General features: G+C 43.7%; 1 protein-coding gene across 3 annotated transcripts; it reads left to right on the top strand.

Annotated features, from left to right (window-relative positions):
- The first annotated feature begins 349 nt into the window (after positions 1–349).
- Positions 350–14,698, top strand: LOC5516274 (whirlin). 3 transcript variants are annotated; one of them, XM_048731612.1, is made up of 17 exons: positions 350–1,189; positions 3,617–3,829; positions 4,196–4,321; positions 4,657–4,850; positions 5,112–5,183; positions 5,634–5,688; positions 6,284–6,499; positions 7,464–7,559; positions 7,716–7,826; positions 8,628–8,702; positions 9,230–9,277; positions 9,716–9,772; positions 10,511–11,374; positions 11,634–11,735; positions 12,276–12,428; positions 13,202–13,366; positions 13,567–14,698. In XM_048731612.1, the coding sequence occupies exons 1-17, from the start codon at positions 536–538 to the stop codon at positions 13,573–13,575; spliced, it is 3,210 nt and encodes a 1,069-aa protein (XP_048587569.1). In that variant the 5' UTR covers positions 350–535; the 3' UTR covers positions 13,576–14,698. The 3 variants fall into 3 exon arrangements, with proteins under 3 accessions (XP_048587569.1, XP_032241952.2, XP_032241954.2); XM_032386061.2 differs by having other exon boundaries at positions 13,202–14,698; XM_032386063.2 differs by lacking the exon at positions 5,112–5,183 and having other exon boundaries at positions 13,202–14,698.
- The last annotated feature ends 329 nt before the right edge of the window (positions 14,699–15,027 follow it).

Here is a 15,027-nt window from a genome sequence, read left to right as displayed (position 1 = left end):
GGTTTCTGAGAAAACTACCCCCTTATGGGGCGGATCCCCTTATAACAGGATAATTTTCTGACGCGTCCGAACGCGAAAATTTTTTTTTTTTGGAATGGTTGGATTTTTTTGCCATAAGATTTGATTCTGCTTTTATCGCAGAAATATCAATTGTGTTTTTTTTGGCGGCATCTAAAGATTACTTGATTATTTGGCTTTGCTCATTGTTATAGCTGTCCCTTTATAGTGCTTCTCGAGTTCGTCTTCGAGTGTGTACATTATACTTGATGAATTCCCGAGGGAGAAATATCTGCCACAAGTAACATGCACCTTTTAGACGCAACCAATCAATGCAAAAGATTTAGTCACGTGACGCTAAGAAAGTTTGTCTGACACTGCAGCGGAAACATAAACCTCTGTGTGGAGTTTGTACAGTGCGAAGAGTTCGTGAAAATTAAAACGTTATGTTTAAGCAGCGGGTAATAACGAGACTTCGCGGGTTTTTAAAGGAAGAAAATTAGATACAGCTGAAAGGTACGGAAAGAAGAGCTTAAAAATGTCTACGCCAAGGAGAGCTGGAAGAAATATTTCAGAAAGTGTGCGCCATCTTCATAATACACTAACCAAAATATTAAGCGACCAAGAACGCGCTTACTTCATACAATCTCTGAACAGGTATCAACGAAATAGAGACGTTGATAGCCTTGTGGCATCGTTAAAAACCGTGCTGAACTCTCCGAAAAAGCGCCAAGTTTTTCCTATACTACGGGAAATTATTCCCTCAAGAGATAGGCATTATTTCGATAAGACCTGGCAGGGAAATCGAGCTCAGCTCCGACCGGTCGCCAAGGTTTCAAGTACTCGGTCGCGCTCACGATCACCGTCTCGGTCACCGCGACGTTTACGGAGAAATATCTTCTCTGCCAGCTTACCCGATCTAAATAAATACGATTCAGGGATTGATATGCCGAATGGTACTACTTCACGGACCAGCCGCAAGTACCCCATACGTAAACTTCAAATCAAGCGCCCTCAGAACTGCGGATTTGGTTTCTGTATGCGGGGAGGCTCAGAGCACGGTGTTGGTTTATACGTTTCGTCTATAGACACAGGTTCTGTCTCTGAGGCGATAGGTCTACTACCCGGAGACCATATACTTGCCGTGAATGATGTCAACTTCGACGGGCTTACACACGACCAGGCTGTCAAGGTGAGAACCCACTAAAGTGTTGTCTGATCGATTTCCTACGCCTTTGACTCTGGCTGTTTTGATCGAGCAAGATACGATTTACTACGCGTATATTCCCATGATTGCTTTGGAGTGGTTTTACTCTGATTGTTAAATCAATATCAGTTAAGTTTTACTACTATTTTTTTTTTAACTTAGTAAACCGTTAGCAACATATCTGCCTAATCATTGTATCTAGGAAGCCATTCAAGTGCTCTCAGCTTCCATCAAAATACACACCAGGACGAAGCGGCTGTTTATAGTTCTTAGCGCGTATTTTTTTCTTACGCATTCGTGCATGGCGAAGCGTTCTTGGATCAAGTGTTCAAACACTACTAATCCCTGTCGCGTTTACCCACCGAATCTGACTGTTTCTAACGCCTTCTGAACCTTATGGGTCACCTGCTAGTACAAATGACAACAAAATTTACATATCGTGATCAAACGTTCGGTTACGATCAAACGTTCCAGGACAGATCGATCATTCGAGTGTGTATGTTCTGCAGGGATTTTGTCCCTGTCGCCGTAGATCACGTCACAACATGTTTGTTTAATATTTTAGAGGGGTCTCGCTAATCGGGGTTGATATTTTCTCGCTGACACGAGCCTGTTCTCAAGTACAATTGTTTTTGTTTTCCTGTTGAATTATTGTTATGCGATTTATGCTCGTGTGACGAAGATGTTTACGATTTAAAACGATTCTCTTGTGCTTCTTATCTGAGGCACATTTGCATCAAAGTTTAGTAAACTACTGTAAGTCTGAATACCAGCAAATATTACAAACAAAGACTGAAAGACCTTTAACTCCTGCGATATTCCATTAAAAATAATTTTACTGTTTGTTATTTTGTAGTAATCTAGCATTGTGTCAGGGTTTCGTTACTTGCATCTAGCATTGTGTCAGATAAAAGATGTCTATGTTTTTTTTTAAATTTAGAACTTAAAGTTTAGAATTTAGAAGCATTCAGACGTATTCACATATCCTTTACTTAAACCAATTTCTAAATTCCTAAAGGGATTCAGTAATACACTGAGATCCGAGGGTATTCTAATGTATTTATACTGTAATTTATCGAAAATTTTGAAGGACACTAAAACATGTAGCTTGTATCAAGCAATTTTAGAAAATTAGCCTTTTTTTAGCTTCTACGTATATGTATATCTTATTACACATAATTTTCGCGACGTCAAAATTTCGCGATTTTGAGATGGCGATACTTCGCGACACTTTATTTTCACGATTTTCATATTTTTCGTGGAAAAAAAAAACAGATCACTTTACTTTCGCGATTTCGCGATTTTGGGATAATAAAATCAAGCAAAACAAGTGGAATTAAAATGTGCTGTAATCATCAAAACTAGAACAATTCGTAACAAAAAATGGATGAGCTAAATTTAGTTTAAAAAATATATATATAAATACAAGTCCAACTCAACCCCTTACCGTACTATGTACATTAGATGACTAAATAGACAAGGTGTTTCCATCACTTCACTTTCATCGTGTCACTTTATTTTCGCGAATCTTTTAAAATCGCCAAATTCGCGAAATTAAAGTGACGCGAAAATTAAGTGTAATAAGGTACTTCACAGGGAACGAAAAGACTAAGTACGAACAGGGGCTCATAAGTAGGGGCAATCATCTGTATTATAGAAATGTCACGGCGTTTCCCAGGATCAGGGTATTTTTAGACGAGCGCGCACGGACGGGCCAATCAGTCACGTTGACGTTGGTCGCGCGTGCGAGTGACGTGAGGCTGCATGCGCAAATTGCAGTTAGGGAGAATATTTTTGTAACCATCATCCGTCGGTTTTGTTTGTTTACCAAAAGAATATTGAAGCTAGGATTCAAAATCGTGGGGAGGATTGGGTTCATATTAAAGAAGAGAGCAACAAAAGTCAAGGTACCGAAGATAGAAACATAGCTTTTTGTCTGAGACTGCGCGTGCACTAGCCAAAACGTTAACACAAAGGTCGAATCTGATTGGCTCATCCGCGCGTCTAAAAATAGCCTGGTCCAAGGAAACGCCGTGACACCTTCAAAGTACCAGACTGTGGGGAAGTTGATTGCCCCTACTTATGAGCCCCTGGTACGAACTAAATATCAGGGGAGAGCCGCTTTGGTAACAGTTCAGGGGCGTATAGCCAGGGGGTGACCCAGGGCCCCCGTGCCCCCCTTTTTAGTCCCACCAAGCTTTGACGTCTTAGTCGTTACGTCTCAGTTGGAAACGAATGTTCTTGAGAAATTACTCACCCCCCCCCCCCCCCCTCAAAGGAAAAATCCTGGCTACGCCCCCAAACTTGCTGCACGTACGTTTATAACTTGATAAATGTACGGTTATGACTCGGTACATATATGCTAATGACTCGGTACATGTACGCTAATAACTCGGCACAATATTATTTCAGATAATCCGAAGCAGTAAAAAGCTGTCCGTTGTTGTCCGGTCCGTGGGCCGCATCCCGAACACGTTCGTGGCAGAGGCAACTTATCGATGGATTGATCCCAGGGGCAACCAGATCCCCGCCCCGCCTAACGTGGATTCCAGTGGACGCTCACTTTCTGCTGACGGCATCCATAAGAGTGACTTACGGTTGCTAGGAGACGATGATGAAAGGAAGGTAGGTCACCTTAAGGTCGTATAGCTCATCTTATTTTTCTTACAAATCTTCTCTTCGTATTCGTTAAGCTGCAAAAAGCGAAAGATAAAGTTTGAAATCCTGATAAGAGGAATTTAGGAATATCTATTTTCTACACAAATTATTTGTCTAGACACCTTTCAAAAAATCCAAATATCATTCCCATCCATCCATACCAACCACTTTCTAACTGCCTACTTCGTTATTATGTCTTTTATTAGAATGACCTTTTCCCCCCAATATACCTAGATTTGACAAGAATGAATAATCATCGTATAGAAGTTATTAGATTAAAATCAGACAATAGTGGCAATGCAATCTTGATAAAAAGCTTATCTGTTTCCTCAGGTGAACGTTTTCGTAGAAGACGGCGGTAAACTCGGGTTGAAAATCCGGGGAGGCGCCGAATACGGGCTCGGGATTTACATCGCTGGTGTCGACGAGCACTCGGCTGCTTCTTGGGCGGGATTGAAGGTGAAAAAAGGCCACGTATCTCGTTTCCCCTTTGTTTGTACTAAACCCGAGTCCCTTGCTTTGGGCTATCCTATTATTTTTTTGCGTATGATACCTATGTCAACGCACGCTACCTTCCATATAACTTGTTGCGTGACCGCCTTATAGAGGTAGTACCACTGTATAACCAACAGCGTAGTCCCAGGCGTGGAAAAAAGCTCGTCCCAGACCCCAAGCTGCCTCATGGCTTATCTTCAAGGACAGAAACCCGGTCAGAACGCCTGGGCATAGCCTGTATAACCAAACAATAGTGTCACGCAAGTCGCGAGTTCTTAAGTTTGTTTTGTTGTCATCAGTGCGGTGATCAGATCATGGACGTGAACGGGACAAGCTTCCTGAACATCAGTCACGCAAGCGCTATCAAGGCGCTCAAAGCCAACAAGAATATGATGGTCACCATCAAGGATGTAGGAAGACTGCCCCTCGCTAAAACCACCACGGACAAGACACGGTGGAGCAAAGGACAGACGCCTAATGGCAAGGTGGCCAAGTGAGTAGGGATGGGAGGGTGGGGGAAAGGTTTTAGGAGGAGGGGGGGAGGACTGAGGACTTGAAGACGTGTGAAGACTGCCCTTAGTTTTGTTTTTATTATTTGAATTCACCGAGTACAAGCACTTTCAAAAGAAGTGTATACACACCGATACTGTGCAGGTTAAATTAATCCCAGTAATCTGCTTACCTATGCTGGCCTTTGTCTTGTGCTCACGGGAACCTTCTAACCACGTGCTCTCTTTGCTGCTTGTTTCTCTAGTGGTGCTGGACCTCTTACTACAGCTGCTGAGATCCATCATTCGCCTCCTTCTAACTCGCCTGACCATAATAGGTGAATTCAACACAGGCAGCCCACCATACCCACAGCTACCCCAGACGCGCATTATTATAAAAAGCACCGTTAACCCAACGCATATCACCACAGCTAACCCATACGTCTCCGGCTTACTTACCCTGACCTTAAAGCTGCATTGTCACCAGTTTACTGCGGAGGGCCGGAGTTTTCCGTTAAAAATCATCGGACATTGTTGCCCCATACCAACACATGTCCCACCCAAACACTTGCCCCATATACTCACTGCTGACTTTGCTTCTGCATAGTACCCAGTAATACCACAGCAAACCCATACGCACACTGCAAATTTCTCTGTGAATTCTACTTCCAAATGAGTTATTAGATATATGCTCACTTATCTAAGCTCGTTTAATTCAAACGAAGTGCTTGAATGCGTTACTCGCATAGGAAGTGTAGCTGAGTGGTTGTTCTGATTTCTCTCCACAGTCGCCCTAGAACCAACAGCGGACACTGGGGTATGCAAAGCGTCGAGCGGCCAGAGGTATAAAAAAACTGATTTGTAGTGCGACGTCTGTTGCTTTTGCCGCCAAGGTTTGCTAATCAAAATGAGGGAGCCACGGTTTTATTGTTCAGAGAATTCCAATCTTTTAGTTTCTCCAAAGTTCTAAAGCGCACTTAAGGTGACTTGCTGTCGCCAATGCTCATGTAATTTGATAGGCACATTTCTTTCACTCTTATTGTTTTACTCTAAAACTGTTGAGATGGCCACTGCAGCATTGCTTGCAATAAAAAAACAACAACTGTACTTAAACAGCCTCTGGCAGCCGCCATTTTGTCATTTTAGCAAAGTACCAAGTGTTAAAAAATCATCCATTACCATCGGCTTATTTGAGGAAGCCATTGCGATATTTTCGATTGGATTTGGTAAATAAAGTATAAAACTTTATTTTTAGATGGCTATTCGAGATTTTACCACATTGCGTGGCTTCTATTATTGAATTAAAAAAATAACAACAAAGATGTAGCTGACTAACTAATAAAGTGTTTGCCACCAACGAACACCAAATCACACATCCTTGCCCGGAGTATCCTTTCTTTTTATTTTTGTTGAATCCCAATCTTTATTTTCATCACAGAAATCCAAATTCCAGCACGGAATTGCCGGTACACAACTCATATACCACGGAACCGGTCCATCCACCAAAAACCTGACTACAGAACAAGCAAAACAGGTTTTAAACGAGAACGAATTGGGTACGATGACGTATTACATCCGGGAATACACCAAAGGCTGGATCAGCGTGGACGCGTTTGTACTGGCGCTCTTTGACCTTCTCAGTTCACCGTCCAAGGTCAGAATGGTAGATCATTCAACATTTGTATCATTATTTTTTTTGTGGTTCCGCTTACATCAAACGCATGCTCTGACTGGCTGTGTGTAAAACTTTTTCCAAGACTTGGTTACGGTATTGTGCGATACGGGCCTCCAAGTTTGTAACCCATCATTTTGACCATCATCAGCTGTAGTAGACATGACGGAAAAACCTGGAAAACGCGCAAATCCAGATAGAGAGAAAAGACACAATATTTTACAATGGCTATAGGTTCATTGTATAACGGACTGATTTTCAAAACACAAAAAACGTGAGACCGTAGTGCGAATAACTAGATTTTGACTTTTTAAGATAATTTTTCCTTGATCACCATTGCCCTTTGTATTAGTTCAGGGACGAAAAGCTCAAATTTCCATTACACTTTACAAAAAGTCGCACCAATTTAAAAAACGTCGCACTTGATATTTTGTTTGCTATAAGTTACTAAGTACTCAGAGAAATTCTCCGCCTTATTCGATGCGAAATGGGCTTATTTGACGCGTCACGTCATGTTTTTCCGTCATGTCGCTGTAGTAACATAAGTGGCGTAGCGAGTGATCGGAGGAAATGATCCAGAATGCACAGGCGTTAGACATCTTACGCCAAGTTTTTTCTCAATAAGAAAAGAACGCTTTGTCGGTGGGGGGAGGGGTGGGGGTTGAGGGGGGAGGGGGTGCGTTCCCCTTAGGTACGCGTGTGACAGTCATCATCACCATCAGCATCAGAAAAAAATATTAACATGACGATCATCTCCATTATTGCCATCACAATAATTACCATCACCTCCATCATCATCAACACAATAATCACAAAGATCATAAATCAACCATGAGCATGATCACTCGTGTCATTTTTATCGTCTGACATAATCACCCATACCATTCCCGTTCTGAATAAAAGAAACTCGGATGAATCAAGAGTTGGCTTGAACTTCTCGTTTTAGTTATCCTTGCTGTCTGAGATTCGAGGAGTCATCGCGGCCAAAGACATCGATCGATTCGACGACCTTGTGCTCAAGAAGGAGATACAAGCCATGAAGGTGATAAATGTCATTCTTTTAGGGAGAGGTCAAGGGAGCAATTATCTGACGGGTCACATGTTTTACCTAGTCGATATTTTTGTCGCAGTCGGTTGTTTACTCCGGCTTTTTTTTCTCTGGATTGTCTTTGGCTAACCTGAGCTGTATTTATTTAAGGCTCGTCGAACGCTTTACTCCCCCGAGGACGCGAACTCGCTGCGGTCCTACAACAGTAGCCTATCAAGCTTCTCCGGGCACGGGTCCTTTTCCAGTAGGAGCTCGGCTAAGGTAATATATTATGGTCAAGGGTACTTATCCAGTAAAAGCTAGGCCAAGATAAATGTATAATGGCCAGTTATCCAGTAGGAGCTCGACCAATGTACAGATATTATGACCCAGGGTCCGTATCCAGTAGAAGCTCGGCTAAAGTAATACAATATGGCCAAGGGTCCATATACATTAGGAGCGTGGTCAAGGTGGGGCCTTATCGAGTAGGAGCTCGGTCAAGATGGGTCCTTATCGAGTAGGAGCGTGGTCAGGGTGGTCCTTATCGAGTAGGAGCTCGGTCAAGGTGGGTCCTTATCGAGTAGGAGCGTGGTCAGGGTGGGCACTTATCGAATAGAAGCTCGGTCAAGGTGGGTCCTTATCGAGTAGGAGCGTGGTCAGGTTGGGCCCTTACCGAATAGGAGCTCGGTCAAGGTGGGTCCTTATCGAGTAGGAGCGTGGTCAGGGTGGGCCCTTATCGAGTAGGAGCTCGGTCAAGGTGGGTCCTTATCGAGTAGGAGCGTGGTGAGGGTTGGCCCTTATCGAATAGGAGCTCGGTCAAGGTGGGTCCTTATCGAGTAGGAGCTCCTTCAAGGTGGGCCCTTATCGAGTAGGAGCTCGGTCAAGGTGGGCCCTTATCGAGTAGGAGCTCGGTAAGGGACCTCAAACAAGAGTATCTCGTCTGATCTCTCTACAAATGGCTAGAAGCGGAACACGTTTGCGATTGGGCTGTTGGGGATCATACACCCTCACATCTATGTGGTCTATGTGGTCCATGTCATGAATGAGTTATTTGCCGCGTCTTTACTCTGTATTTTTGTGTAGGAATCGTACGGTGATGCGGACTCTCGACCGATCACGCCACCCCGAGTTCCCGACGTCCTGCCCAGCCATATCAAGGTGTGTAGCATTGCAGGATTCGAGTATCCGAGGGTTAAAATACAGTTAATGTCTGACACAAATCCGAGGGAATCCATTTTGGTTTGAGTTACCGAGGGTGCGAGTTATCGGAGATCAATTCGATGATCAAACCTGTTAGTATCAAACCTGTTATTTAAGTGTTTAGATATCATCTGTGGATTCCGGATCACAGACACAAAAATCTTATGAGCTCCAGAATTACGTTTACTTCACAATACTTTCAATTCCGATTTTATCCCTTTGAATTAATTTTTTTGAATTTATCACAAGAGCCATTTGTATTTCTTTAGAAAGCACACACCTCTTCATATTTACCAACCAAAACAGAGGAATAACCCCGAATTCTATGGCGTACCAAGCTTAATATTTGATACTATGCTTACGAATACTCAATAAGGCCGGTTCGGATTTGGCCGTAAGCAGCTGAAAATTATTGTCAAGAGATCGCAGAATATTTAAAATCGCAGTAAATCGAATGATGTTTATTTTTGTCGATTTTCCTGTAGACAACTGACGACCTACATTATCCACCTGTACCGTGGCCCCACATACAGGTAGGCATACCAGTCGCTAGTACCATACCCTCGCGGCCAGAGGCTCTCAAGCCGCCGAGCACCCGAAGGCACGTCGAACAGATACCGAAGTATCTTTTAAAAACCAACCTTTTTTTTCACGCTCGTTTGGCAAGTTCCATGTTAGAACATTATTTTCCATTTTTTTGGATTTTTGTTTCTCTTTTATATCACCCTAGAACTGTATCAGTCTAACTGATTCGTCAATTTGCTGGGATTCGTAGAAACGTTTTTGCTGGCCGCTACTAAAGAAGCCTTTCGCGAATCGCATGTTCTTTCTTTCTGATTGCTATAAAGGGTGACATAGCGCCTGTCACCTTCGATTTTATTTCCACTTAAAAGTAATGTGGTTTCGTTTGCTAAATAGGACGATAAAAACTAAAAAAACATTTGTTTTGACAATTTTACACAATTTTCCAGGAAAACAACGAAGAATCGTCGCAAACGTGTAAAGCTAGAGAACACAAGGACTCTGACGTAAGTTTATCATCGCCGCAATATTAGCATTCTCGTTCCCAGAGCTCCTCGTTCAAGATAGCGGAGGAGGCTCTGGAAGAGAGAATGCAATACTAGCTGCTATAGCATACCTGTCAACCCAAAAATTTCTGAAACCTGGAGATTCCTACAAGGGGTCCGGCTGCTATAGCCTCGTGCAACCAGCGCTATCATGCGAGAAGCCTCCTCCCCAGGCCTCTCTAGGCTGCGCGGTCATATTTTTTATGACGTCAGCTGTTGACGTCAGCTCCATGGCCCTCCATTTTGAATCCGAATGAGGAAACTTTACTGAGAGAGTAGCCTCGAGACGAGGCTAGCATGCAAGCTTTACTACCTAGAAATGCTAGCAATGTATGTCACCGTGTTGGGGAGGTGAGTCGAGTGGGGTGGTTCTTCCGAACCCCCCGAACTCCCCTTGCTACGGGCCTGTTTCCTTTGTCTTGTGCCTAAGATAAATGTATTAAGGCCGAGAGTCTTCGTCCAGTAGGAGCTTAGCAAAGGTATAGATCATTGCCACGATATTATGCTCCATATCTCGACATCTCTTCATCCCTATCAAATAGGGGCTCAGCCAGGGTGTATAGATATTATGGTCAAGGGTCTTTATCATGTAGGAGCTCATGTATCTTTTACCTTGCACTTCTGTTAAATGAAGGAAATGATTTTATCTAGTCTGCATTACACCTTACATACTTCGGCCCTTTTTTCACTATATTTCAGGCTTCCTTTCTCCCTCCCCCACCGGAAAGTAACGTCATGAATTTACACAGTGAAAACATTCGAATGACAAACGGAGAAATCACCGAAAATGAGGTCATCGGCGAAAGCCTAAGATCACCACAAGTGAACGGGGGACCAGTAGGTGCGATGGATAAAATATCTCCGAGAAAATCTAACGCGCGACAAAGAAATATTGCACAGAAACGAGACTCTCGGGCTTCCCTTCATGGCTACACAAACATGGGTACTTCCGGTGACGACGGTCACGGTTATATTCGATCAGCGGGTTCTCCTACTAGAGACAAGATGTCACGTGGCACGGAACGAGATCTTGATAGAACCCTCACCTCTCCAAACGATACCTTAACCCTAACGCCAGATAGGAATAGAAGCTCTGAAAGAATGAGATCAGACAAACAAAATAAACTTAACTCGAGCCCGCGAGAGGATGAAGTCCGCGGTATGATGCTTGCCATGGAAACCAATGCCGCTGACCGGTCTGGACGTGAGCGCAGTACGGGCTGGGGAGAGGAGAGTGCCCCAAGTATGGCGAATCCAATGTACGAGCTGCATAGTCCAAACGTGACTAGTGTCACGCAACAAATCGGTCACACAACGAAACGAATACCACCAGACACCAACAGTTCCATTAATCCAGCGCTAGAAGAAAGCCTAACCGAGGCGTGTAAGGACGTTATAACAAAGAGGACTGGGGCTAGTGTCACGAGCTCGCGCAGGGGATCTTGGGCGAACAGGAAGAGCTGGGATGGGGTGAGGTCACCGGAAGAGGAGGAAGAGAACCGGAAAATCTCATCTTTGGAGCAGAGGAAAGGAATGAAAAGCAACAGCGATAGCAATCTCATGGTAAGTAGGGTATAGAGGCGAGCTATAATTAATTTTGAATACGTGTTCGTATTCAGTGAGATTGGCGCTGGCAAATACGTTTTCCTGTAAACTGGATATTTTCGCGCTGCACTTTTTACTAATCGTATTTATGTTTGACATTTGCGACAGTAGCATTAGTGCAAAAGTGCGCGTATAGTATGTAGCGCGCAACGCGAAACAACTCACGCTAGCGTAATTTAAAAGTTGTTTTATTTTCGTTTTATCTGCTTTGTTACAGAATCTCCCTAAGGAACAGCAGAAAAGCATCCAGATGAAACTGAAAGCAAGTCAAGAGCTGTATGACCTACATCAGCACTCGAAGAATAAGGGGAGTCTGCCGGTAACTACTACATACCGCACTCTGTTAAAGAAAATAGAGCAAGCAAAATTCTCTAGTTGAAAACAAACAAATAGCCACGAAATAATTCATAGCAAAGTTGATAACGAGTTATTTCCCTCAGAGTCTTTGATTTTAGATATACTAGAAAAGCGCATTGTACTGACTTTAACGCCCAATTCAAACGTCTCACTTCTGATGTGCCGAATCAAAAACCATATTTATTTTTAATTTTGTGCAACAAAAACTCCGCATCAAGAAAACTTTGACCACTCATAACCTATTGAGCGCGATTTATTTAGTGCGACGTCAGAATCAACGTTGAAGTCAATTATTTGTGTCGATACAAATAGACAATTAGATTCGGCACGACAGGAGCGCGACGTTTGAATTAGACAGCGCGCACTGTACAGAACTATTATATAGATGCCGCAAACACCTACGTCATTTTTCAGTCAACACCATTGAGCCTAATAATGATAAATAGATCAATAATATATGTTTTTTCCAAACTGTCTAATTCTTCATCGTTGATTCTTTAAGATTTTAGACGCCGTCAACAATAATCATCTTCAGTGTTCCCGTGATGCTCTGGGGTATGAGATAGAAATGGAGAAATCAGGCGTGGGACTGGGGCTGAGTATCGAGGGTGGTTGCGACACGGACCTCGCGGCGGTCAGAGTGAAGCATATCAAGGTAGATAACAGGCGCGTATACAGGGGGGTGCGCCCTTGGCAGCCAAAAAGTGTGTCATTTCTTATTAAGAAATCTGTGAATACTGTGCTTTTTTATATGATACCTATAACTGCAACCCCCCCCCCCCCCCCCCTTTGCCAATCCTGGGTACGCGCCTGGATAACCTTGATCTTAATTAGGTCTTGTAAAACCTGTCATTGAGCATTGAGATTTTTAAAGAGCCCTCTTCCATAGCCTGCGTAGCAAGCGCAAGGGGCTGGGGAAGATGAGTGATAGACCCCGCGCGCCTGGAGAGAAGTAGGGAGCGAATGTTGGGAAAGAGAGTGAACGTTTATACGAAAGAAAAAGTCGGCTGCAAACCCTTCCTCGTCGTTCCCTCTCCCTAGCGCGCGTCACGTCTCTGTATCTATTCTTTCCCAACCCGTTGAGCTTGCTACGCAGGCTACCCTTTCCAGGTAGGGACTCTTTCAGTTTACCAGGCGCATGGCCAATAGTCTCCTACGCAGTCGATCTAACCTCTGTCGCGCAATATGCGCTGAGCACAGTAACTGGGCTAAGGCGCATGGCGTGACGCAGGTCAGAACGACTGCATAGAACTCTGCGGAGACCGCATATTCAAGGCAGCCATAAAAAATTCGGTCTATTCTCTAATGGCGGATAGTTTGGTAAACCGTGGCCCACGGAAAACTCGAATCTACCTGCTCTAGTCTTATGACCCTTGCTGCAGATGTGTACCTGATTTTCATTGTCTTTTTTTATTTGCGTTGTTACAGGCAGGCGATTACGCTGCAAGAAAGTGCGGCAAACTAAGACAAGGGCAAGAAATCTTAGCGATCAATGGGCAGTCCGTAGAAGGGATGACAAACGGGATAGCAACTCTAACCCTCCGCCTAGCGTACTCCGACCCTGACACAAGCACAGTACGCCTTCTAGTGTGCGACCGGTAGCCCTGTGGTAACCTTCCACCTTGTGACCGATAACCCTGTGGTAACCTTCCACCTTGTGACCGGTAGCCCTGTGGTAGCCTTCCACCTTGTGACCGGTAGCCCTGTGGTAGCCTTCCACCTTGTGACCGGTAGCCCTGTAGGTAACTTTCCACCTTGTGACCGGTAGCCCTGTAGGTAACTTTCCACCTTGTGACCGGTAGCCCTGTAGGTAACTTTCCACCTTGTGACCGGTAGCCCTGTGGTAGCCTTCCACCTTGTGACCGGTAGCCCTGTGGTAGCCTTCCACCTTGTGACCGGTAGCCCTGTAGGTAACTTTCCACCTTGTGACCGGTAGCCCTGTAGGTAACTTTCCACCTTGTGACCGGTAGCCCTGTGGTAACCTTCCACCTTGTGACCGGTGACCCTGTGGTAACCTTCCACCTTGTGACCGGTATCCCTGTCTCTTGGTTCAAAGGCAAAACGTCTTCAGGGGTGCGACCGGTAGCCCTGTGGTAACCATCTCTCCTTATAAAGGCCGACGCAAGGGCTCCCTGTGTAACTGCCCTTGGATGTGTGAATTCCCCCTTTCCAATGTCACGGTTGAAAACAGCACTGTTGCCATATGGAGTGGCTCAGTCAATTTTGCACAGAACAACCGTGATGCATTGGCAAAAAATTGAAAAGCCGATAGGAACTGCAGAGTATATTTTATCTAGCACGGCCACGAAATATTGGGGAAGAGGGCAAGATACAGAAACATGGCCAATGAGAAGCCACCACTTTATGTTATTGTCAATAAGGGTACATAGAATTTTGAAAATCTGAAATACGCAGTTTACTAAACGCACTTTTGAATATATTTGAACTGTTTTATACACTCTATTGAAAATGTTTCGTTTTATTTGTGGCTTTTCTGTGCCTTGGATTTTATCAGCCATTTGCCTTTGTCAAAATTCACGTAGAAAATTCAAACAGCAATGCTTGCTATGCAGGTCACATTACATGCTTTTGACAAATGTTTCATAAAAGAGTGTGTTCAAATTATGATATTTGAAGGTTTATTATTTAAAAACACTAGCTTAAAAAGCAACGAAAATATACGTTTCGTTCAAGAAATCGAAAAAGTTATTTTATTAAGAACCCAAAAGCTTTTCTTCTATTCCTTAGAAATAGCTTGAACTATGTCAATAATGTGTATAAGTTATGGCCTCTTTAGAATATAAAGATGGCCGATGTGTAAAAAAAATCAACGCTGAAATTTAAACACTTGCGATTTGTAATAAATTTCAGCGATAACACAACAAACATTCATCTTATTGTGATAATAAACCATCCATAATTACTGAACTCTAGTAAGTACCCCTGCAAAACTCACGCTAACAAAATGGCGATGAGGTAACCGTGGTCGCGAGTGGGCTCCTGTGTACGTTATGCGCCTTGTAAAAGTCTTTCCGTACATTTTATTGGTTCCCCTCCCCATCCCTGTCTCTGATTGGTCGAGCGGATGTTTTGGCGGGAATTTCAGTCTCGTGCGTGACACTAACAAGACAGATTCATTTCGATGTTAGTTTCTGTCTGGTTCAGCACAAACTTAATTGCAAGCAAAAAAAATGTAAATGTATTCGCACTCGTCAAGTGTTCAAGGCTGCGCTATTGTTTTACTACTCCTTTGG

The sequence above is a fragment of the Nematostella vectensis genome, chromosome 8, assembly GCF_932526225.1.
Source record: "Nematostella vectensis chromosome 8, jaNemVect1.1, whole genome shotgun sequence".
Taxonomy (NCBI): Eukaryota; Metazoa; Cnidaria; class Anthozoa; order Actiniaria; family Edwardsiidae; genus Nematostella; species Nematostella vectensis.
Note: the sequence above shows the minus strand (reverse complement) of the source record. Positions and strands in the feature narration are given on the sequence as shown.

What these genes read in the sequence shown, in the direction of transcription:
- LOC5516274 (XM_048731612.1), top strand. Translation starts at nt 536, where the DNA reads ATGTCTACGCCAAGGAGAGCTGGAAGAAATATTTCAGAAAGTGTGCGC. An exon ending in AACTCGCCTGACCATAATAG is followed by an intron (nt 5,184 to 5,633) that starts GTGAATTCAACA and finishes TTCTCTCCACAG; the next exon opens with TCGCCCTAGAACCAACAGCG. An exon ending in AGGAGATACAAGCCATGAAG is followed by an intron (nt 7,560 to 7,715) that starts GTGATAAATGTC and finishes TATTTATTTAAG; the next exon opens with GCTCGTCGAACGCTTTACTC.